Here is a 24,817-nt window from a genome sequence, read left to right as displayed (position 1 = left end):
TGAAGAGAAGAAACAAAGAAATAAGTGTATTTTTCCAGGTGTGCGCGCACAGGACAGAGGAATCGCAATTCTTAGAGTATTGTTGTAAATCCAATCACCTCCTTCATCCTCATCATTCAGTTAAATGAAAGTCATGCACAATTATCAGTTTCTATTTGGTTTATGTTGCCCATTCATTGTCAGTTAGAGACAGTAGCACCTTGGGACTCAAACGCATAATCAGTGCTCTACCTCCCCCTTGCGCTGGTCTGGAGCAATGAAGTAGTGACACGGGGTACGGTACTAAACCACAAATTACATCGAAGTCCCGCAGCATAATCACATAACTTTTAGTTGAGCAACCACTGTACATTTGTGTTAGGATAAATCAAGTCTTACATTTTAAAGTGGAATTAACTAACTTTAGAAGCCTTTTTTAACCTTGAATACACTAGAATTTGCATTTCCTGCTGCACATGAACATTCTCTACAACAGCAGAGTGATCAACTTAAGATAATAGCACATCTGTATGGAAAAGTTAGAATCTTAGGTGAGTATTGGGGAGCTCTATCTTGGTAGGTGATCTGTCTATGGTCCAAATCACTGACGCAGGTCCACAATGATATGTATAACCTGGCATTATGCCTAAAAAGAAACCTGGATTCAAAGAAAGGTCCTGGCTATTTATCAAATTACTAAAAGCGGAATTTTATGTTTTTTGGCTGGGGTCAAAATATTTTTTTTAAAGGCCACATTGATGCAGAAAATCTAAAATATTTGTGCAGTTATTAGGAACAAGTTGACTGATATTAGGGACAAGTCCACTGACAAAGTCCTGAAAAATTGGGAGGGTTGAATAAACCACCTTTGAGATATGATCAAAAATATGCTATCTTTTGGGTTAATGAGGCCTCGGTTCTAAAGCCAAGCAAGCATGGCATTTAGAAGTGCCAAATCAATTGTGACTGTTGTCTTAGAGCAATGTTTTGTTCAATTGAGCCACTGCCAAGTGCATTTCATGTGTGTTTTCACTTCAAAGAGCTCTGACGCAATGGTCCAAAAGATACTCAGAGGGGCCATAGAAAGAGCTTTCATGTGTATAATATTCCCATACAAACAAAATCAAAGAGGGACATGGATATTTATTACTGAGACAAAATTAGGCTAACAGTGCTACATTAACATATTAACATCTTAACAGAACCCAAATTCATGACAAGTATCAATTTAAGATTAGAAGTCCATGTTGCTGGTTAAACGAGTTTCTACTTTAAAAAATATTGTACTGTAGTCCCAAAAAATGTCAAATGTAATTAATATACAAATGTGTAGTGTAATGTCTTATTTACTCAGAATGTAATATGCCACTAGTATATCAAATTGACATATCAAATGTATCATTCATTTGAATATGTTCTATGGTTTAGTTAATAGTGCATAGGATCCCTTCCAAAAGGGCCAGGGAAGTCATTTGTTAGACAATAGGAGTATCAGATCACTTTACCTCCCTGGCAATATCCTGCTATGTCACAACCACACTTGGATTAAACAAATTTCCATGTCAATTATGTTATAGTCAACCCGATTTTATAGCTTTCGGCATTTTGTATTTTAATGAATAGTGTAAGTAAATCTGGCCTTAAATGAATAGGGCCCTAAATGAAGTTCGACATAAGGTAGCCCTCTTACAAGATAGGGGGAGCTGCACTACAGGAACACACACTCACAGACACCCTAGGTCCAGCATCTCAACGCTTAGCATTTTTGGTGCTGCTAGCAATGCTTATGGGGACATATTGTGCTTTGAAAAGCCCAAAACAATATATGCAGCCACTGTTTGAAGCTGTAAGGCATGACTGTGAAAGATGTGAAGGTTGGATGTCCCAATGCAGTGTTCCTCAATCCGTGTCTTGAAAAGATCATGTACACCTGCAGAAGCTCTACAGAGCTGAGTATTGTTTTGTTTTTTTACCTTTCTTTCATGTCAACACTTTGTGAGGGGGGAGAAAAGTTTTGTTGTTTGTGGTAAAAAATAAGTTTGCGTAAAGTAGTGTGTACAATGTTTATTTTCTGAGGGCAATCATCATCGGATACCGTAGATAGTTTGATTGATGGATGTGCAATTATAGCTAGTCATTTCTTAATGACTAAATCTCTTGATTAATCATAGCAGCATTTTACAGTGTTGTTTTACGAATATTACTCTGTATTTGATTAACTTGTTACACTGAATTGGCTTTTTTTCTACCTGTATTCATGGGTTGCATCTCCGTCACTTGGTCATGCCATTGTTATGAAAGTTCTACAGACGCCTCAGCAATAGCTTTGCTCGAAGTCGAGTGACAGCCAGTCATTGTCAACATTGATTAGTGACCGTTTTGTCTAAATTACACTATAGTGGCCTTGAAATATGATGACGTGTCTAAAGTAGGCAAATAATTAGTAGGAAACAACTTTGCCATGACAAAAAAAAGTACTTTAGACAGATGGCAAGGTTCTTTACAAATAGCTAGCAATGCAAACTATAGCTAGTAAAAATGTGGTACTGTCTCCTCAATCTTAGCTGGCTAGCTAGAGTTATACTGCATGTTATACTGCATCACAATGATGACAAAAGGTTTTCTATTAAATATTTGTATCTATTTGAAATGTCATCGTGTTTCCAAGACACTATAATGCACTTTAGACTAAATCTTCATCAGCGCCAATTCAGAATTAATTGAGTAGAACATTCAGAGGAGGGCGCAGTGCCTAAAGAGAATCTTCATTACAATATTGTGAGTCAATTTGCAACCCATCTATACCACAATTACATTAATTGCTCTCTGTGTTTTCTCTTTTATGATATGCAGATAAAAATCTTCCAAACAGCTCAAATGTCGAGGTGGAAGTCACACCACCAATGAATGGTACTGCAGGACAAGAAGAGGAAGCTCCGGTAAGAAACCCATTTTAGGGGCACACACACACACAAACCAACATAGACCCGACCGCAAACAAGTGGGCACACAACTCAACAATTCCCATCCCTCCACTTGTGCACATATTTACTAAGGTACTAGTCAGATACAGTAGAACCTCAAAGATATGAACCTTAGAGTTATGGAATGCCGGACCTGAACAATAATTAAATGGGAAAAAAACTGAATTACCGTAGGTTACAGACAAACTTAAATGTTGCTTTCATGTGAAGCATAAAACGACTCTTTAGATAGGGTCTTCACTCACATGCTGCTTGCTCATACCACGGATTCCCCCGGTACTGCTGCTCATTCCGTGCACCAGTTCCGGAGGTCTATGTCACCGGCCTCTAGGCGTCATTGCACTGCCTCATTACACACACCTGATTCCAATTCCCCTGATTAGTAATTGTATGTATGTGCCCTCTGTTCACCATTGTCTTGTCGGTTATTGTTCCCATGTCCATTGGTCTGTGAGTACCTGTGCATTGTTATTTCGGCTTTCAAGCTGCGTGTATTGTGCACTTGTAATTACGGGTCTCGGCCCGTGTATTGTTGTGCATTTGTTGTTACGGGTCTCGCCCCGTGTAGTGTATTGCAGGTATATATTAGAGGTTTAACCACGCTCTTTTGTTTGGGTTACTGCCTTTTCATGGCATGTTGTATATTTTGGGTGGAGTATTAAACCCCCCTATTACGAATTCCTGTGCCTGTCTCCAACCATTAATAAAATGTAATGTTTAAGCACAGATTAAGCCCACTTTAAGCACTTTGGAAAAAAGCTTCTGCTAAATGGCATATATATATATATATATACATATATATATATATACGAGGGGTGTGGTATATGGCCAATATACCGCGCTAAGGGCTGTTCTTAAGCACGACGCAACGCGAAGTGCCTGAACACAGCCCTTAGCCGTGGTACATTGGCCATATACAGTATCACAAACCCCAGATGTGCCTTATTGCTTTTATAAACTGGTTACCAATGTAATTAGAGCAATAACAATACATGTTTTGTCATACGTGTGGTATACAGTCTGATATACCATTGCTGTCAGCCAAGCAGCATTCAGGGCTTGAACCACGCAGTTTATAATATATATTATATATCACCCCCAAAGACCAGAAGTGGAAACCAAAAAATGGCATCAGAATATATTGGTTCGCCTGATTATAGCACGGCTGTGTACGCCATGCTATTGATAACAATACCATCATCTGGATGTGGAGAGGGAGGAAGAGAATAGCCCTTTTGTTTTACTGCTGTTTCATCGCCAAGGTTACAAGCAAGTCTCTGTCAGCGCCAACGGTCATGGCAGATTAAGCAGGCTGAGCTGTCATCAGGTCCATCTTCTATCGTGCTCCAACCCGCTTAATATGCTGCGTAGGTACTTCATCTTGACCTTTTTTACATTTCAAACCCAACGAATGAACATTTGGTCTCATTAGAACAGGATATCATACCCCTAGGTTTGAAAACAATCCTCTCTGATGTTTTTTTGCATACATCATTGTCCACAGAGCAAGGGAGTAAGGGACAGACTTGGCTGACAGCAAGGGAATCTGAGACTGCTTTCCACTCTCAAAAGGGTTTGTTTGTGCTCTTTCCTTATTTTAAATTAATATGGTACCTTATAACTGCCTTAATGTTGCTGGACCCCAGAAAGAGGCAGCAGCTAATTAGGATCCTTAATAAATACTTAATTCATAATTCACGATAGAGATGTTTTTATATACCAGCTACAGTCATAAATGTCACCTTTAACTGGTTGATTAAAAATATATCTATAACTTTTACATTCACAGTTTATTTCCAATACCAATATTCCGAGAGTGCAGGAGTCTGGTCTAGTGGTAGCGCTGCCGACACCAGATCACATATCCCCCTTGGTGATGTACGTACGAATTTAGTCTCACCCCTTCCCACACTGTAAAAGGTCATTAGTTCTGCTAATTAATTTTGTGGGGGGAAACCTGTTGCCCAGAACCATTCAAGTAACCCAACTCAAAGTATTGCAGTGTTCAATTGTAACTGTTTTCCTCTTCCTCTTCATCCGAAGAGGAGGAGCATGGATTGAACCAAGACGCAGCGTGATACTTAGACATGATATTTATTTAAACACGACAAAACAACTAAGACAAAAAACAAACTATACTTGATTAACTACAAAACAACAAACGACGTAGACGCACCTGAACATAAGAACTTACATATAACGAAGAACGCATGAAACAGGAACAGACTACATAAAACGAAGAAAAAAAACAAACCGACAACCGTCCCGTGTGGCGCAACGACATACACAGACACAGGAGACAACCACCCACAACAAACAATGTGAAACAACCTACCTTAATATGACTCTCAATTAGAGGAAACGCCAAACACCTGCCTCTAATTGAGAGCCATACCAGGCAACCCTTAAACAAACATAGAAACAGAAAACATAGACTGCCCACCCAAACTCACGTCCTGACCAACTAACACATACAAAACTAACAGAAAACAGGTCAGGAATGTGACATCAATACTTAAAGTAATATGGTGACATCACCACCAATTTGGTTATCTTTTTAAGTTGTAAATACTTAGCTGTTTTGTGTTTTTTTACACTAAATTGCATTATTTATTCTGAACTATATCAATTGAAGTTACCTAATATTTATTCTCGGGAACATAAAAATATAGGGTCCCATTTACTTAAATTAATACCAATTAAGTACCTTACAGTTGATTGGTTTAAATTTAAATGGTAAATAATAAACTAAAATAGCTTCTTACCAAAGAGCAATTTCTCAAGCAAGAATATTGATATGACTGTCTGTGGGGAGGGGAAAACAGAAAACTAGCTGTTATTGGCAGAGAGGTTTGGGACTTTTGGTCTATAAACTCATTTACCAAAACAGGCAAAAATGTCAGGCTGTCTTTTCAAACAGCTCTTACACTAAAAGAGCATTATCAACATTTTCACAATTTCACGGTATTATATAAAACACAGGCAAATCACGTTTTTAACTGCACTGGGCCTTTAAAAAAAATGTTTTCAAGCGTTAGTAGGAAGTAGTTCTGATTAGTAATTTTTAGTGGTCATGTCTTAATGTTTAACATTCTTTTATGGATTTGACGATTTATCATTTTAACCCACCTTGGCAAGCATTGTTGAGCACAATGATCATTCCTCTAGCAATATTTGGATGTAGAGCTGTAAGCATTGCAGAATGCTGCAATAGCCTTTGTCATTTAGAGCGGAGTGACCTTGTTGATGGTAGGAATGGCTTGTCTGAGTTGTCTCATTATTGAACGTCAATTTACCCTGGTTTTAATATCCGTTCATCGTGATCCTTTACACATCATAGTACAACAAACCGCTTAATACGATTTTAGAAATATACTTTTCTTTATTTAAACACTCATACATTGTGTAAAAGTATCATGTAGTCCAAAAAATAATAATTACCCGCAATCCTTTCAAAGACGGAGCAACATGGCACTATTCATAACTTGCAAAATCATAATAATTCTATATCAGCACAACACAAATCAAGTGTTTTTTACTCAAATAGCAATGTCTGACGACTACTTTATTATTTTAAGTAAAGACGTAAAACATAATAGAATCAAGTAAAAACAACTTATTTAATAAATGTTAGATTGACTGTAAAATATTAAATAATCATAACTTGCAACAACTCAATAACTTTAGATTAGCAGAGCACAAATAAAGTTATATTTAGTCAATAACCTAATATTTGCTAATAGTAATGAAAAACATTCAGTGATAAGAAATCGTATTGACATCTGAGTTACCACTTTTATGATTTGAGGTCTAGTGACCATTGGAGATGTTTGAGTAGCCACTACTCAATTTCTTTAATGAGTTAGGCAGTGACTTTTTACAATGCATCTGTCTGCTGCTCTACATGTAGGTCTATCTATCTCCCTTTCTCATTCCTGACTATCCTGTGAAATAAATTAATAAAAATACAATCTGTTGTAACATACTCTTTCACAGAAACATGCCTCTCTCGGAATATACTGTCGTAGTCGGTCCAGCCATCTGGATTCTCAGTTCATCGTGCCAACAGGAATAAACATCTCTCTGGGAAGAAGAAGGGCGGGAGTCTATGTTTCATGATTAACGACTCATGGTGTAATTGTAATAGCATACAGGAACTCAAATCTTTTTGTTCACCCGAACTCGAATACCTTACAATCAAATACCGACCGTACTATCTCCCATTACATTTTTTAGGGTTATTGTCACAGCCGTGTATACCCCCCTCAAGCCGATACCACGACGGCCCTCAAGGAACTTCACTGGACTTTATGCAAACTGGAAACCATATTTCCTGAGGCTGCATTTATTGTAGCTGGGGATTTCAACAAAGCAAATTTGAGGAAAAGGCTACATAAATTCTATCAGCATATCGACTGTAGTACTCACACTGTAAAAACACTCAACCATTGTTACCATTTTGCTCCTCCCTTCCTATAGGCAGAAACTCAAACAGGAAGTACCCATGCTGGGGAATATTCAACGCTGGTCTGACCAATTAGAATCGACGCTTCAAGATTGTTTTGATCACACATGCTGGGATATGTTCCGGGTAGCTTCCGAGAATAATATTGACGTGTACACTGAGACGGTTACTGAGTTTATCAAGAAATGTATAGGAGATGTTTTACCCACTGTGACTATTAAAACCTGCCCTAATCAGAAACCGTGAATAGATGGCAGCATTTGCGTAAAACTGAAAGCGTGATCCACCGCATTTAACGGCAAGGTGACTGGGAATACAGCAGAATACAAACAGAGTAGTCATTCCCTCCGCGAGGCAATCAAACAGGCAAAACGTCAGCATAGAGACAAAGTGGAGTCACAATTCAATGGCTCAGACACGAGACATATGTGGCAGGGTCTACAGACAATCACACACCACAAAAGAAAAACCAGCATGTCGCGGACACCGACGTTTTGCTTCCGGACAAGCTAAACACATTCTTTGCCTGCTTTGCGGATAGCACAGTGCCACAGACATGGCCAGCTACCAAGGATTGTGGGCTCTCCTTCTCCGTGGCCGACGTGAGTAAGACATTTAAATGTGTCAACCCTCGCAAGGCTACCAGCCCAGACGGCATCCCTATCCCTAGCTGGCTGGTGTGTTTACGGACATATTCAATATCTCCATATCCAAGTCTGCTGTCCCCACATGCTCCAAGATGGCCACCATTGTTCCTGTACCCAAGAAGGCCAAGGTAACGGAACGAAATTACTATCGCCCCGTAGCAGTCACTTCTGTCATCATGAAGTGCGGGGTTCAGACCCAGGGGCTCGAGCTTGATGATGAGCTTGGAGGGTACTATGGTGTTGAATTCTGAGCTATAGTCAATGAACAGCCTTCTTACATAGGTATTCCTTTTGTCCAGATGGGATAGGATCCAGTGTGATGGTGATTGTGATGGCGATTGCATCGTGTTCACAATTGCATTGTCTGTGGACCTATTGGGGCAGCAAGGAAATTGAAGTGGGTCCAGGGTGACAGGTAAGGTGGAGGTGATATGAGAGGCTAGTCAAGGATCATATCACCTCCACCTTACCTGTCACCCTGGACCCACTTCAATTTCCTTGCTGCCCCAATAGGTCCACAGACAATGCAATTGTGAACACGATGCAATCGCCATCACAATCACCATCACACTGGATCCTATCCCATCTGGACAAAAGGAATACCTATGTAAGAAGGCTGTTCATTGACTATAGCTCAGAATTCAACACCATAGTACCCTCCAAGCTCATCATCAAGCTCGAGCCCCTGGGTCTGAACCCCGCCCTGTGCAACTGGATCCTGGACTTCCTGATGGGCCGCCCCCAGGTGGTGAAGGTAGGAAACAACATCTCGCTTCGCTGATCCTCAACACTAGGGCCCCACAAGGGTGCGTGCTTAGCCCCCTCCTGTACTCCCTGTTTACCCATTACTGTATGGCCATGCGCGCCTCCAACACAATCATGAAGTTTGCAGACGACACAACACAACAAAGCTTGATTACCAATAATGACGAGACAGCCTAGAGGAAGGAGGTGAGGGCTCTGGGAGTGTGGTGTCAGGAAAATAACCTCTCACTCAACGTAAACAAAACAAAGGAGATGATTGTGGACTTCAGGAAACAGCAGAGGGAGCACCCCCCATCTACATCGATGGGACAGCAGTGGAGAAGGTGGTACGTTTTAAGTTCCTCAGCCTACATATCACTGACAAACTAAAATGGTCCACCCACACAGGCAGTGTGGTGAAGAAGGCGCAAAAGTGCATCTTCAACCTCAGGAGGCTGAAGAAATTGGGCTTGTCACCTAAAACCCTCACAAACTTTTACAGATGCACAATTGAGAGCTTTCCTGTCGGGCTGTATCACCGCCTGGTACGGCAACTGTACCGCCCACAACTGTAGGGCTCTCCAGAGGGTAGTGTGGTCTGCACAACGCATCACCGGGGGCAAACTACCTGCCCTCCAGGACACCTACACCACCCGATGTCACAGGAAGGCCAAAAAGATCATCAAGGACAACAACCACCCGAGCCACTGCCTGTTCACCCCGCTATCATCCAGAAAGTGTACAGGTACACTTTCAGGTATACTTTAAAGCTGGGACCCGAGAGACTGAATAACAGGTTAGATCTCAAGGCCATCAGACTGTTAAATAGCCTTCACTGCTGCTGCCTATATACTGTACACAGACTTGAAATCATTGGCCATCCATACATGTATACATTCTAAATTACATTCCTTTACTTAGATTTGTGTGTATTAGGTATTTGTCGTGAAATTGTTAGATATTACTTGTTAGATATTGCTGCACTGTCGGAACTAGAAGCACAAGCATTTCCCTTCACCCGCAATGCCATCTGCTAAACACGTGTATGTAACCAATAAAATGTTTTTTAATTTGTATGGCTATGTCCTTTAACTCCAATTTGCTGATTATAGTTGTACAATAAAATACGAAAATCACATACCCAGATAGGTAAGTTAGCTCAAATTAATGCATTCATAATGTTATATATTATGTATAATCTACAGTATATCATGACATTATTTATACATTTTTTTTACTGTGTGATCAGCTTAAATGCAGACTACATCTTGCTCTCTCTGTTCTGGTGGACTGTCATTACAATCACTTATTGCGAACTTTGTAAAAATGGCTAGTTAGCTACAGTACAAAATCAATGACCTATAAAAGTCAAAACTATAATTTCATATTTGAAAATTACTCCACAGGCTCCATAAATTTGGAATCCCTTTTGCTAGTACCGCAAGTACACAGAACATTTTCTGCTCCACCTTTGTTTGTGTAGGCTAGATGTTGTCAAGATCTTTGCAGATGCACCTGCAGATGAGACGAAAATACCTAACTCGTCATTGCTCAGGTTCTTAAGCTTGTTCCGCGTGTTTTATGGAGAGGAAAATGTCTCCCATCAGCTTCAATATCGTGACAATAATGCAATATATCAGGCAACTGGGTCTGTAATTTTGGCCAGAAGAGGCCTGCTTGGATTAATGTCATGCGGTGAGACAGATTTCCGTGTTAAAGTGAGCCACTGCTTACTTCCATGTCACCTACACAGCGATGCAGACCCTTATCTTTAGAAGTTGAGGTATCTCACTTGTTTGGCATTCTGATGACCAAACTGAAGGTCCAGCAGTCCAGACATTTGATCATGCGCCACGTATGAGCACATGAGTAGTGTCAGGCTCATCCAGGCTTGGAGCAATCTTCCAAACCACTGTCATCAAATGCCCCTCTCTCGAGGTCACAGAGAGTGAGGGAATGCCAACCAACTCTATAATCATTTCCTAAGGCCTTAGTTGTCATTATTATTTATCATCATCATCATAGTATTCAAAAAATTTTCCCCAGAAAGGCCTGGCTGACCTTGACTGCACCACATTTTGAGCACAGATCTCCCAATTTCTCCAAACCAATTTCACATTTAAATGTATCAATACTGCAGGTTTCTCTTTTCTTTGAAGTTATTGCATTATTCCGACGCACCTGCAACGAGAACTCAGATGTACGAGTGCTGTATTTTATTTTGAAACTGTATCGATACTGAAAGCCTCTCTTTTCCACACTTGCTCTCTTTTCTTAGGCTGAGGATGAGGAGGAAGAGGACCAGCCTCTGAGCCTGTCCTGGCCAGATACCATGCGCAAGCGTTTCACCTACCTCATCATCATGCCCATCGTCTTCCCTCTATGGTTAACACTGCCGGATGTCAGGAAACCAGTAAGTGATTCCCCTCCATTTCTATCTCTTAATGTTCCAGTTTGTCAGATAGAGAAATAGGCCCAAATGGAACCCGATTCCCTATATAGTGCTCTACACACTATGGGCCCTGCTCAAAAGTAGTATAGGGCATAGGGTGCATTTGGGACGCAGACATAGAACGACTCCTGTTTAGTATGAAGTGTATCTGTCTATACTTATTTAGCTATAACTGGTCAATAATAAGTGTGATGTGTTGTTTGCTTTAGATACCTGTAGAACAATAATATTGAGGCTTCATTTGTCATTTACGCCTTTAGAGTAACCATAGCCTTTTCCTCCTTTGTCTAACAGACTGCAAAGAAGTTCTTTCCCATCTCATTTCTGGGTTCTATCTGTTGGATTGCTGGATTCTCCTACTTAATGGTGTGGTGGGCTCACCAGGTACGTGGGGTGCACTGGGGGCTAAATTAATTTAACCATTAAGGGTTTTTCACTCTACTGAGCCAAGCCAAACCAAGCTGTACTGAGCTGGCCTAGTTTTGCATCCACCATAGTTGCTGAAAAATGTGAGATTGGAACAGTACTATACTGAACAAAGATATAAACGCAACATGTAAAGTGTTGGTTTCATGAGCTGAAATAAAATATCCCAGAAATGTTCCATTTGCAAAAAAAGCTTATTTCTCTCAAATGATAAAAAAAAAGAAACAAATATTCTCCATCCACCTGACAGGTGTGGCATATCGAGAAGCTGATTAAACAGCATGATCATTACACAGGTGCACCTTTGTCACACAACACAATGCCACAAATGTCTCAAGTTGAGGGAGTGTGCAAATGGCATGCTGACTGCAGGAATGCCCACCAGAGTTGTTGCAAGATAATTGAATGTTCATTTCTCTACCATAAGGCGCCTCCAACGTCATTTTAGAGAATTCGGCAGTATGTCCAACCAGACTAAAAACCGCAAACCACATGTAACCACGCCAGCCCTCCACATCCGTCTTCTTTACCTACGGGATCGTCTGAGACCAGCCATCTAGACAGCTGACAGTATTTCTGTCTGTAATAAAGCCTTTTTGTGGAGGAAAAACTCATTCTGATTGGTTGGGCCTGGCTCCCAAGTGGGTGGGCATATGCCCTCCCAGGCCCACCCATGGCTGCGCCCCTGCCCAGTCATGTGAAATCCATAGATTAGATTATTTCAATTGACTGATTTCCTTATATTAACTTCAATTCAGTAAAATCTTGAAATTGTTGCATTTGTATTTTTGTCCAGTATACATTTAGTGAAATCATGTTTCCTTTTGTTAAGACCCTAAACCACCTAACACAGAACAGAACACAAGCATGTTCACAAGCAAGTGGCAGGACGTATAGGTAGTTACATTTACATTTTTACATTACATTTAAGTCATTTAGCAGACGCTCTTATCCAGAGCGACTTACAAATTGGTGCATTCACCTTATGACATCCAGTGGAACAGCCACTTTACAATAGTGCATCTAGATCTTTTAAGGGGGGGGGGGGGGGGGGGGGCAGAAGGATTGCTTTATCCTAGGTATTCCTTGAAGAGGTGGGGTTTCAGGTGTCTCCGGAAAGTGGTGATTGACTCCGCTGTCCTGGCATCGTGAGGGAGTTTGTTCCACCATTGGGGTGCCAGAGCAGCGAACAGTTTTGACTGGGCTGAGCGGGAACTGTACTTCCTCAGTGGTAGGGAGGCGAGCAGGCCAGAGGTGGATGAACGCAGTGCCCTTGTTTGGGTGTAGGGCCTGATCAGAGCCTGAAGGTACTGAGGTGCCGTTCCCCTCACAGCTCCGTAGGCAAGCACCATGGTCTTGTAGCGGATGCGAGCTTCAACTGGAAGCCAGTGGAGAGAGCGGAGGAGCGGGGTGACGTGAGAGAACTTGGGAAGGTTGAACACCAGCCGGGCTGCGGCGTTCTGGATGAGTTGTAGGGGTTTAATGGCACAGGCAGGGAGCCCAGCCAACAGCGAGTTGCAGTAATCCAGACGGGAGATGACAAGTGCCTGGATTAGGACCTGCGCCGCTTCCTGTGTGAGGCAGGGTCGTACTCTGCGGATGTTGTAGAGCATGAACCTACAGGAACGGGCCACCGCCTTGATGTTGGTGGAGAACGACAGGGTGTTGTCCAGGATCACGCCAAGGTTCTTAGCGCTCTGGGAGGAGGACACAATGGAGTTGTCAACCGTGATGGCGAGATCATGGAACGGACAGTCCTTCCCCGGGAGGAAGAGCAGCTCCGTCTTGCCGAGGTTCAGCTTGAGGTGGTGATCCGTCATCCACACTGATATGTCTGCCAGACATGCAGAGATGCGATTCGCCACCTGGTCATCAGAAGGGGGAAAGGAGAAGATTAATTGTGTGTCGTCTGCATAGCAATGATAGTAGAGACCATGTGAGGTTATGACAGAGCCAAGTGACTTGGTGTATAGCGAGAATAGGAGAGGGCCTAGAACAGAGCCCTGGGGGACACCAGTGGTGAGAGCGCGTGGTGAGGAGACAGATTCTCGCCACGCCACCTGGTAGGAGCGACCTGTCAGGTAGGACGCAATCCAAGCGTGGGCCGCGCCGGAGATGCCCAACTCGGAGAGGGTGGAGAGGAGGATCTGATGGTTCACAGTATCGAAGGCAGCCGATAGGTCTAGAAGGATGAGAGCAGAGGAGAGAGAGTTAGCTTTAGCAGTGCGGAGCGCCTCCGTGATACAGAGAAGAGCAGTCTCAGTTGAGTGACTAGTCTTGAAACCTGACTGATTTGGATCAAGAAGGTCATTCTGAGAGAGATAGCAGGAGAGCTGGCCAAGGACGGCACGTTCAAGAGTTTTGGAGAGAAAAGAAAGAAGGGATACTGGTCTGTAGTTGTTGACATCGGAGGGATCGAGTGTAGGTTTTTTCAGAAGGGGTGCAACTCTCGCTCTCTTGAAGACGGAAGGGACGTAGCCAGCGGTCAAGGATGAGTTGATGAGCGAGGTGAGGTAAGGTAGAAGGTCTCCGGAAATGGTCTGGAGGAGAGAGGAGGGGATAGGGTCAAGCGGGCAGGTTGTTGGGCGGCCGGCCGTCACAAGACGCGAGATTTCATCTGGAGAGAGAGGGGAGAAAGAGGTCAAAGCACAGGGTTGGGCAGTGTGAGCAGAACCAGCGGTGTCGTTTGACTTAGCAAACGAGGATCGGATGTCGTCGACCTTCTTTTCAAAATGGTTGACGAAGTCGTCTGCAGAGAGGGAGGAGGGGGGGGGAGGGGGAGGAGGATTCAGGAGGGAGGAGAAGGTGGCAAAGAGCTTCCTAGGGTTAGAGGCAGATGCTTGGAATTTAGAGTGGTAGAAAGTGGCTTTAGCAGCAGAGACAGAAGAGGAAAATGTAGAGAGGAGGGAGTGAAAGGATGCCAGGTCCGCAGGGAGGCGAGTTTTCCTCCATTTCCGCTCGGCTGCCCGGAGCCCTGTTCTGTTAGAAAAGGAGAGGGATATTCAGAGGGTTAGAACACTGTGATATTGTTATCAGCAGCCTTCCGCTCTTTGGCCTGTGTAACTACACCTCTCAATCAAAGCTAGACAACATTAAATAGTCAGAGTCCCTGAATACAGGGATTTCAGCAGAATATGAAAAAAGAAAACCCCAAAATATGTCAAAGTATAGCTGACTGTTTCATTCCTTTAACCTCACCTCCACTTAAAATATTTATTTACCCCATTTTTTTCTGTTTACTCTTTACAGGTTGGAGAGACCATTGGGATTACAGAAGAGATTATGGGCTTGACTATATTAGCAGCTGGTACCTCCATCCCTGACCTAATCACCAGTGTCATTGTTGCACGGAAGGGGCTGGGGGATATGGCCGTGTCCAGCTCTGTGGGCTCCAACATCTTTGACATCACTGTTGGGTACGCTTTTGTCATCAGTACTGTGATCACTCTCATTTCTAATTATCGTAAACTTGCAATTAATAGCAAGGGTATTTATTTGCTTAAATCACTGAACACAACAGGCACTTAATTAGAGACAGGCTTTTAATGCACACCGATTTAGCTCATTTGCATAGTTAATTGTTTAGTTACAGCTTTTACTTCCAGCATTGTAATAAATGTTTTGATTTCCTGCACTAATGTGTTATCATTTATCTCACATTTATTTTGTCTTAATATGCCTCTATTTAAATTTTTTATTAATTTACAGAACATAATAATAATTATTGTAACGGCAGCCTTCCTCCTCTTCACGAGAAGAGGAGGTGTAGCAGGGATTGGACGAACACGCGGCGTAGCCAGTGCTCAACATGTTTAATTAAGACGATAAACAGTGAACACTTACAAATACAAAATAACAAAATGTGGCAAACCGATACAGCCCTATCTGGTGCAGAGAAAACACAAAGACAGGAAACAACCACCCACAAACCCCAACACAAAGCAAGCCACCTATATATGATTCCCAATCAGAGACAACACAAAACACCTGCCTCTGATTGAGAACCATATTAGGCCAAACATAGAAACAGACAAACTTGACACACAACATAGAATGCCAACCCAGCTCAATTATGTGACAATTATTCTCCTTTCGGCAGTTCTTGCTTTCACCATTTCTAGGGGTCTGTACCCGCCAAAATTGTTGACTGGCAATAAAACCTGATGATTGACATAATTTATTTTTGTCATTACTGAATTATTTAACGTAACAAATCAAACATTAAACCTTGTAAACAATTCATGGTAATTTATGGTAACCTTGTATACAATTCATCAAGAACTGGCATTTTTTTGAAACAGCTGTCAATTTGCTGAAATTAACGCTGTTGCCTGACTATCAAAAAGATACCAACGGATATTTGAGACACTGCCTTTCATTTAAAGATGCACTATTCAAAAATTTGAATAGTTCGCCTAATTTCAATTTATGTGACAAAACAAGCAAGTATTGTGTAGAGAATAATTCTTCCATCTAAACCGCTGTGAAATATATTTTCCATAACCAAAAATATTGTATTTTCAGCTGTTTCAAGCTGGTGTACAAAACCGAAAGTAAAAGACGCAAAAATGTAACTTAGGCACGGAAAGCATATAAATAGTGCACAAAGAACAGATATACCGTTCTTAGACTTGCTTTCGATGACAATGACAGATCTATACCACACTTATATGTGAATTTGGTTGGGTTGCCCAAAAAGTTACTTTTTGCAGCTTTAAGTTTTACAGTACTAATTTATTTTAATATATGTTCCTTTCACATTTTGAACATTGTTTATTATTAGATTATTCTTATTAGCATTTTTGCAGTGCTGGGGGATGTTTTTACATATTACATAGTAACAGTCATACAGTATTACTTTGTTCTTATCCAATAAGTAGCTTTCGGTTTCATTGGGATTAATTAAAACCACACTTTTTTTTATAACATCATTTTGATAACAATTATTACCAGATTTTTGATAAATGCTTGGTAGACACCAGCTACTTTATAATAGGATGTAAAAGTTAATTGAACTTAATTGAACTGTTGTATTCTCTAATTTTTTCGATTGAATACGGTTTGCCCATCGGTGGTGACATGGAAGTTCCCACTATGGACATTTTGCAAAGGGACTTTATTCATTACTACCCAGAGGCGTCCATTCTCAGGTCTAAACTGAACAATACCTATTATCTAGATTTATTACACAGATGTATGTGATGCTGAAAGATAAACTTTAAGTATGGCTGAAGACCATGTAACACGTGTGTTTGTTTATTTTGTGTGTTTCAGCTTGCCGTTCCCATGGCTCCTCTGGTCCATTATCAACAACATGCGGCCTGTGGCGGTGAGCTCTAACGGGCTGTTCTGCGCCATTGTGCTGCTCTTTCTCATGCTCATCTTCGTCATCATCTCGATTGCTGCCTGCAAGTGGCGGATGAGCAAGCTGCTGGGCTTCATCATGTTCGTGCTCTACTTAGTTTTCCTGGTGCTCAGCGTTATGCTGGAAGACAAGATCATCGCCTGCCCTATATCCATCTGAGACCCCTCCACTCCTGCCACAAAATGTTCACTCCTTCTACAGGATACAAGAAGCATGGGGATGGGATAGAGGAAATACACACAAAAAAAACTTTCAGAATAAGGGCGCATGATTTGGCTCGGCTGATTCACTGGACAGCTAAACCTGAGCGGAAGTAGATAATAATAATAATCATCATCATAATGATAATAATAATACAAAATATGATTAGTATTTTGGGGCGGGGGTTGTAGATGACCGGGGGATGTAGTTTTTTGGGATGGGGGGTGTATTAGCCAGGTAGAGGAGCAACTATGCCATCTTATGCATGTCACTTGTTTTACTAGATCAGTGGACTACTCAGTAGATTGAGGAGGCTGAAGGAAGTACACAAGAGACTTCTGACAAAGCTGTGGTGGCTGAGCCTGGCATGAAACACCAGAGGTGCAACAATAATACTTTCTGCTTCAGGACAGATTGTGAGAAACCTTTTTGAATAAGACTTTGGATGACACTCTTTAACTGGTTTCACTGACTGACCGGATGACTTCAGTCGACTTGTCACTCCAGTGTTTGTTGTATAGTGAGTTTGATGATGATGAAGGGATGTTGCTGATACTCCACACAATGTGTGGATTCACACAAGACTAAAATATGGTTTGGAGCCATGATTATCTCCTCTCTTGTGTACTTAGTGACAGAGCATCAAAATACAAAGCTTTCCAAGCAGTTTTGAATGCAGAGCTGGAGATAGGAACTGATTTTTGCAAATGTATCTTTTGCTTTGTCCAAAAGACTGAAGTTCAAATATTTCATCTCCCCTCTGGATGTCATTGCTCACCATGTCTGTTCAGAAGATTCATGAATTATTTTTGGATTGACACACTAGCTCTAATTACTAAAATAGTAGTAGCCCAGTTGTACTGTAGCAGTAACATGTACTCTAGGCGTTGGATCTAGCCTCTTCCTGGGTCTTGATAGGCCTACTTATGATCTTATCCACTTCTCCACCCGCCATTGGACATAAGAGTTCATATTGTACAGAGCTTGCCATGCTTCACACACCAATTGGAAAGGTAAACTCTACTGGAAATGTTTAACTTGAAACCCAATTCAATCAATTGCAGACAAATGAAAAAACATAACATATATGACTCCATGTTTAAGCTGGAATATAAGGACAGATGTGGTTGCACATCAATATACAAAGACTACAGATACGATTCAAAATTGAGATAAGCGAATGAAGCTGATACTTTTGTATGAATCATTTTTTCAGACCTCAATTTGGAATAACGCCAAGAGATTGGGGTTGTGTCTATTTTCAAACATTTAACAACTCTGACACACAGTGTAAAAATTATGAGTGAAACCACAGGGTAGTTAAAAAAAGTAAAATAGTAAAAATCTGCACTTGATTGAATTGGCCTTATCTGCAGCCTCTCAAACTATATATTAGCTTCCAATATTCTTCACTCTGAATAAGCAACGCATGTGTAGACTCCGATAGGACACTCATAACCAATATGTAAAGTCAAAATACGGTAGCAGATAAGATAACTGGCACTCGATGTTTGAAATAGTCATAAAATGCTATACTTAGATTAGTGAACGTTTAGCACACTCTTGAAATTAAGACTTTAATATGCAGGCTCCTAGAGAAGTTTTTAGGAGCAGTAAAATGCATGATACATTTTCTTGTTATACATGCCAGAATTATCACTACCCAAAAAATTATGAATTATCAAATATTTAGCATTTCAATATTTCTTTAACGCAAGAGTGTTAGGCTTCTATGTACAAATTTACAACAATGTGTATGGTTAATGTCTATCAACCTTGTGCAATTTATTTTCAATTGAAGGGTGCTTTTGTCTGCATGTGGGTAGTCTGTATACTCATTGTAAAAATTGACATTTGATTAACAAAAAGGTATCCAGTAATAACAAATGAATGGAGGTTACCAGTATTTTGCAGCAAATGTAAATGTATTATTATAGAAATCTAAAATTATCTATATAGTTAGCAAATCTCATGCAGTCATTTTCACAGTCACCCATAAACTACAGTACATGGAACATTGACATCACAAAACTAACAGCAATATACTGTATACTGTATGTGTCAGGGTTGGGGTCAATTCTGATTCAAAAAATGTTTTAAAGGAGAGTGGAATTCCATTATCCATAAGTATCTTCTGAATCTTTATTTAGAAAGTGAAGAATTAGATAGGGAACACCGGCGAGGAGGAGGGAAGTCAGCAAGGTTAATGGGGGGGGGGTTAAATCAATGACCGTCAGGGTTGTACATGTATGCTTTCTGCTAGGAGTGTTAACATTGGATCACACAGTCCAATTCAATTCCAGAATTGTATTGGCCACACCCCACAGGAAGAAGAATTTGAATTGAATTAAGTGGAATTGAATTGATTAAAATTCTATGAAATTCAAATGGAAATGTAATTTAATAAATCCAGAAATTCAGAATCGGCCCAAACCCTGGTATGTGTCATTAATAATTGCATTTCCATCCATTTGACTGCTGTACTTGTTGCGACCTCTATACCTATACATTTAAAAACTATTTATCCTGAAATCCTCCAAAATGTCTCCATGTGGCTCATTTTCAGACATCTAAACTGGCCAGACACACCTGCATTACCTCAGTTCTCTCTCTGTATATTAGCAAGAATTGACTGTAAAATATGAATTACTAAATAATGTATGTATGAGAAAAAATGCATGTGAGGAATTTGGGCTGGTTACCCATGGGCGACACACATGAAATGGAATTATGTACTGTACGTTAACCTTATGCATAACGCAAAAATAAGAAAATACATAGAAAATACATGTAAATAGAAAATATACCTTTATAAGATTCCTTACTTGAACCAATCTAGAACAAAACTCCTTGGTTCAGGTTTGTATTGTGTTAAAAAAGAGAATGTTTCAGTGGTAAGAAAACTTTTATCTTTCAGAATATTGATATAGTAAGCTTGTTCTCATATTATCATAGTATTTTTTTTAAACAATCAAATATGAAGTCACCCTCACACTTCAAGGATTCACTAATATCATGATTGATTGGTTGGATACTTCACCTGTGTGTACACCACGTTTGTGTATTGTTTTGCTGGTATAAAAAATTAGGGCTTTAGATACCACATTGCCTCCTGACATTTCTTTGTCTATTACCACTACTATTTATACCACTATTTTTTTTTCCCCTTTTAACTCTACCTGTCTTTAAAGTGTAGGTGCAAAAGTCAAGGGGCAGATTGGGCTGTCACTGCCAAGGAACCATTTCCTCTTCCCTGCACGCACGCACACACATGAAAACACAAGTTAGAAAGCTAAGACAACAGATAACAGATGTTTTCCACACACACCTTTTTTTAAATCTTCACTATATAGTGCCCATTGCCTTATCCTGTAGTACGATCCAGAGAAAAGGAGAACTGTGTTCGTGTGGCTAAAATACAGTACATGAATGTGTCAGGCATATTCTGTCATCGAATCCCTCCCACCCACACTCTCATTAGTCTTACCTCACCAAACCACTTGTTCTTACCCTTTTTCTCTTAGGTGGGGGTTGATTTCTTGAGATCACACTTCCCCAACCTTAGTGAAACTGCCATTTCATAGTGCACTTGTACTTTTCATTCAGCCTCACTTTTCCAGATTCCCTCAGTGACATTTATGTCTGGTGTCAAAGGTACTGTCAAATAATATCGTATGAGCAGAGGCACTGTTTCCAAAGTTACATGGTATATTGTGTGCCAGCGTGAATGCAAAAAATGCAAAAACAACCAGTTTAGCATGTGAGACTGACATTGATTGCAGATTATAGGATATGAGTCAACCACTAATACACATTTTTGCACTGTAAATGTTTTTATTTTATTGGTGTTAATGTAAGATTTATTTAAGGTGTACATATATACAGACAATTAACCATATAATCTAGATGTGTAAAACTACTATGGAAACTACTGTAAAACACAAAGTATCTAATACAATGAATAAAGGTAACAAGGAAATTATTCAAACTTGAAGTTTTGTTTTATTTTCCATTATGTTAAAGCTGCAGTCTGGTATTAGAAAAACAACAAAACTGCTACCCTGCCACTTGTTTTGGTAAACAGCTGAGGGATGGGGCTGCAGAAATATAACCACTCAAAGTTCATAGATGGGTCCCTAGAGATGGTCTGGCGGTTAAGGCATACGGCATATGACAGGTCCCCCTGCGCATCCCGGAGCATGTGACAAAGTCAATGGTACAAAGCCAAAGATATTGATCTGTTTTAAGCAATCAATCTTATGTCATCGTGATGACTATAAACTTTTATACTAACATCACCAGGTAAAAGGATGTGTAATTCCACTTAATTTTATTGAATAGATTTTATTTTGGGGAACAGAGAAATACAACAAAATGTACAATGTGGACCCAGAGGATATCGCTTAAAAGCATTAATTAAATCACTTGTTTCCAAAGTGGTCCTCTATGGTAAAAACAATAACACATACAGTGGCAAGAAAAAGTATGTGAACCCTTTGGAATTATCTGTATTTCTGCATAAATTGGTCACACAATTTGATCTGATCTTCATCTAAGTCACAACAACAAACAAACACAGTCCGCTTCAACTAAAAACACACACATTATTGTAATTTTCTTGTCCAAATTGAATACATCATTTAAACATTCACAGTGTAGGTTGGAAAAAGTATGTGAATGTCACGACTTCCACCGAAGGTGGCTCCTCTCCCTGTTCAGGCGGCGCTCGGCGGTCGTCGTCACCGGTCTACTAGCTGCCACCTATTCCTTTTCCCTTTTCTGTTGGTTTTGTCTTGATTGTTTTCACCTGTTTCTTGTCTGTCGTTAATTCAGGGCTATTTAAGCCTTCAGGGCCCACCTGCTTTTGTGCGGGCTTGTATATTTTTCTGTCAGTGGATGTTCGTGGTTTATTCTTATACGGTTTGTTTTCGTTCCTGTCTTTGTGGTCATTTGTGCCTGTGGTTTTTGGCTTGACCCATATTTGGAATAAACATTCTCATTTGGAACTTTGCTCTCTGCGCTTGACTCCACACACACCACTCCTAGCTAACGTGACAGTGAACCCCTAGGCTAATGACTTCTCCAAAAGCTAACTGGAGTGAGGAGACAGCTAACCTGGAGAACAATCATTGAGACGAGATTGGAGATGTTGGTTAGAGCTGCCCTGCCCTATAAAAAAACACTCACAAAAATGTTACTTGCTATTCACAAGAAGCATTGCCTGATGTGAACCATGCCTCGAACAAAAGAGATCTCAGAAGACCCAAGATTAAGAATTGTTGACTTGCATAAAGCTGGAAAGGGATACAAAAGTATCTCTAAAAGCCTTGATGTTCATCAGTCCACGGTAAAACAAATTGTCTATAAATGGAGAAAGTTCAGCACTGTTTCTACAATGGTTCTTCCTTCAAAAGTTGCATCATACTGCGGCACACCCTGTGTGATGCTGCAGCATTTGTTTAAAAATAATAATAATCACCTTTATTTAACCAGGTAGGCTAGTTGAGAACAAGTTCTCATTTACAACTGCGGCCTGCGGAAGATAAAGCAAAGCAGTGCGACACAAAAAACAACACAGAGTTAAACATGGAATATACAAACATGCAGTCAATAATTCAATAGAAAAAAGTCTATATACAGTGTGTGCAAATGAGGAAGGATTATGGGAGGTAAGGCAATAAATAGGCCATAGTCCCGAAATAATTACAATATAGCAATTAAACACTGGAGTGATAGATGTGCAGAAGATGAGTGTGCAAGCAGAGATACTGGGGTGCAAAAGAGAAAAATAAATCAAATAAATAACAGTATGGGGGATGAGGTAGTTGGATGGGCTATTTACAGATGGGCTGTGATCTGTGAGCTGCTCTGACAGCTGGTGATTAAAGTTAGTGAGGGAGATATGAGTCTCTAGCTTCAGTGATTTTTGCAGTTTGTTCCAGTCATTGGCAGCAGAGAACTGGAAGGAAAGGCGGCCCAAGGAGGAATTGGCTTTGGGGGTGTCCAGTGAGATATACCTGCTGGAGCGCGTGCTACGGGTGGGTGCTACTATGGTGACCAGTGAGCTGTGATAAGGCGGGGCTTTACCTAGCAAAGACTTGTAGATGACCTGGAGCCAGTGGGTTTGGCGATGAATATGAAGAAAAGGCCAGCCAACGAGAGCGTACAGGTCGCAGTGGTGAGTAGTATATGGGGCTTTGGTGACAAAACGGATGGCACTGTGATAGACTGCATCCAATTTGCTGAGAAGAGTGTTGGAGGCTATTTTGTAAATGACATCGCCATAAGTCAAGGATCGGTAGGATAGTCAGTTTTACGAGGGTATTTTTGGCAGCATGAGTGAAGGATGCTTTGTTGTGAAATAGGAAGCCAATTCTAGACTTAATTTTGGAGTGGAAATGCTTAACCTGTTTGGGGTGCAAGCCCGAAATCGGACGAAAATGACAACAGCTGTAGGGCGCGAAATTCAAAATCTATTTTTTAAAAATATTTAACTTTTACACATTAACAAGTCCAATACAGCATTTGAAAGATAAACATCTTGTCAATCCAGCCAACATGTCCGATTTTTTAAATGTTTTACAGAGAAAACACCACATATATTTATGTTAGCTCACCACCAAATACAAAAGTGGACAGACACGTATGGATATGATTATGAAGTATGAATTATGATTCAAGTAGCATGCACAAGCCAACCGAAATAAACTAAAACCAACCTAAAGAGCCCAGAAAAAACTACCTCAGATGACAGTCATATAACATGTTACACAATAAATCTATGTTTTGTTCATAAAAAGTGCATATTTTAGCTATAAATCAGTTTTACATTGATGCTACCCAAAAATGCTAACACATAGCTAGAGTCTGAATCCAGACGGGAGTAGCCAGAGAAAATACATACACCAACGTCGGCTACTAATTACACCTCATAAAACATTTCAGAAAAACATATGGTGGATAGCTAATGAAAGACAGATATCGTGTGAATAAAGCCAACATTTCCGATTTTTGAAGTGTTTTACAGCGAAAACACAATATATCGTTATATTAGCTAACAACATAAGCTAGCATAAGTCAGCACTAGCATTGGTCAAGCGCTAGCCTAGCACAGTTAGCCCAGTTAGCACAGCACAGCTCAACAGATATATGAAAAAGCATCCCAAATTGGGTCTTATCTTTGTTGATATTCCATCAGAATGTTGTAACGGGGTCCAATGTCCAGTAGAGTCTTTAGTTGGGTTCCAGAACGAATTATTTCCCTCTTTGGTTAGCAAGCACAATAGCATTGCGGCGCTACACAGCGTTTCTTCAAAAAATTCTTCCGTCGTATCACATCTAAAGTCCATAATAAATTGCAATAATATAATTAAAGTATATTGAAAAAACATACTTTAGGATGATTTTGTGACATGTATCAAATAATATCGTAGTCAGACATCATATTCACCGTTATCTACCTTGTTCCAGAAGCCGAGACCAAATTCTGCTTCGCGCCCGGAATTTTTTTTTAACTGCGCAGGTCTCACAAGAAGGTGTGTTATTCAGTCCATG

General features: G+C 40.5%; 1 protein-coding gene across 8 annotated transcripts in view; it reads left to right on the top strand.

The window, feature by feature from the left end:
• LOC129865649 (sodium/potassium/calcium exchanger 2-like) overlaps positions 1-21,245 on the top strand; it is a 202,118-nt gene extending 180,873 nt beyond the window's left edge. For all 8 annotated transcript variants that reach the window (XM_055938585.1, XM_055938587.1, XM_055938590.1 and 5 more), the window contains 5 exons: positions 2,833-2,918; positions 11,098-11,232; positions 11,566-11,655; positions 14,947-15,113; positions 16,972-21,245. In XM_055938585.1, coding sequence (XP_055794560.1) covers positions 2,833-2,918; positions 11,098-11,232; positions 11,566-11,655; positions 14,947-15,113; positions 16,972-17,221 — 728 coding nt within the window. In that variant the 3' untranslated portion in view covers positions 17,222-21,245. The remainder of the gene's footprint in view (positions 1-2,832; positions 2,919-11,097; positions 11,233-11,565; positions 11,656-14,946; positions 15,114-16,971) is intronic.
• The last annotated feature ends 3,572 nt before the right edge of the window (positions 21,246-24,817 follow it).

The sequence above is a fragment of the Salvelinus fontinalis genome, chromosome 11, assembly GCF_029448725.1.
Source record: "Salvelinus fontinalis isolate EN_2023a chromosome 11, ASM2944872v1, whole genome shotgun sequence".
In the NCBI taxonomy this organism is placed as follows: Eukaryota; Metazoa; Chordata; class Actinopteri; order Salmoniformes; family Salmonidae; genus Salvelinus; species Salvelinus fontinalis.
The sequence above is the reverse complement of the archived record's forward strand: the minus strand, read 5'-3'. Positions and strand labels throughout refer to the sequence as shown.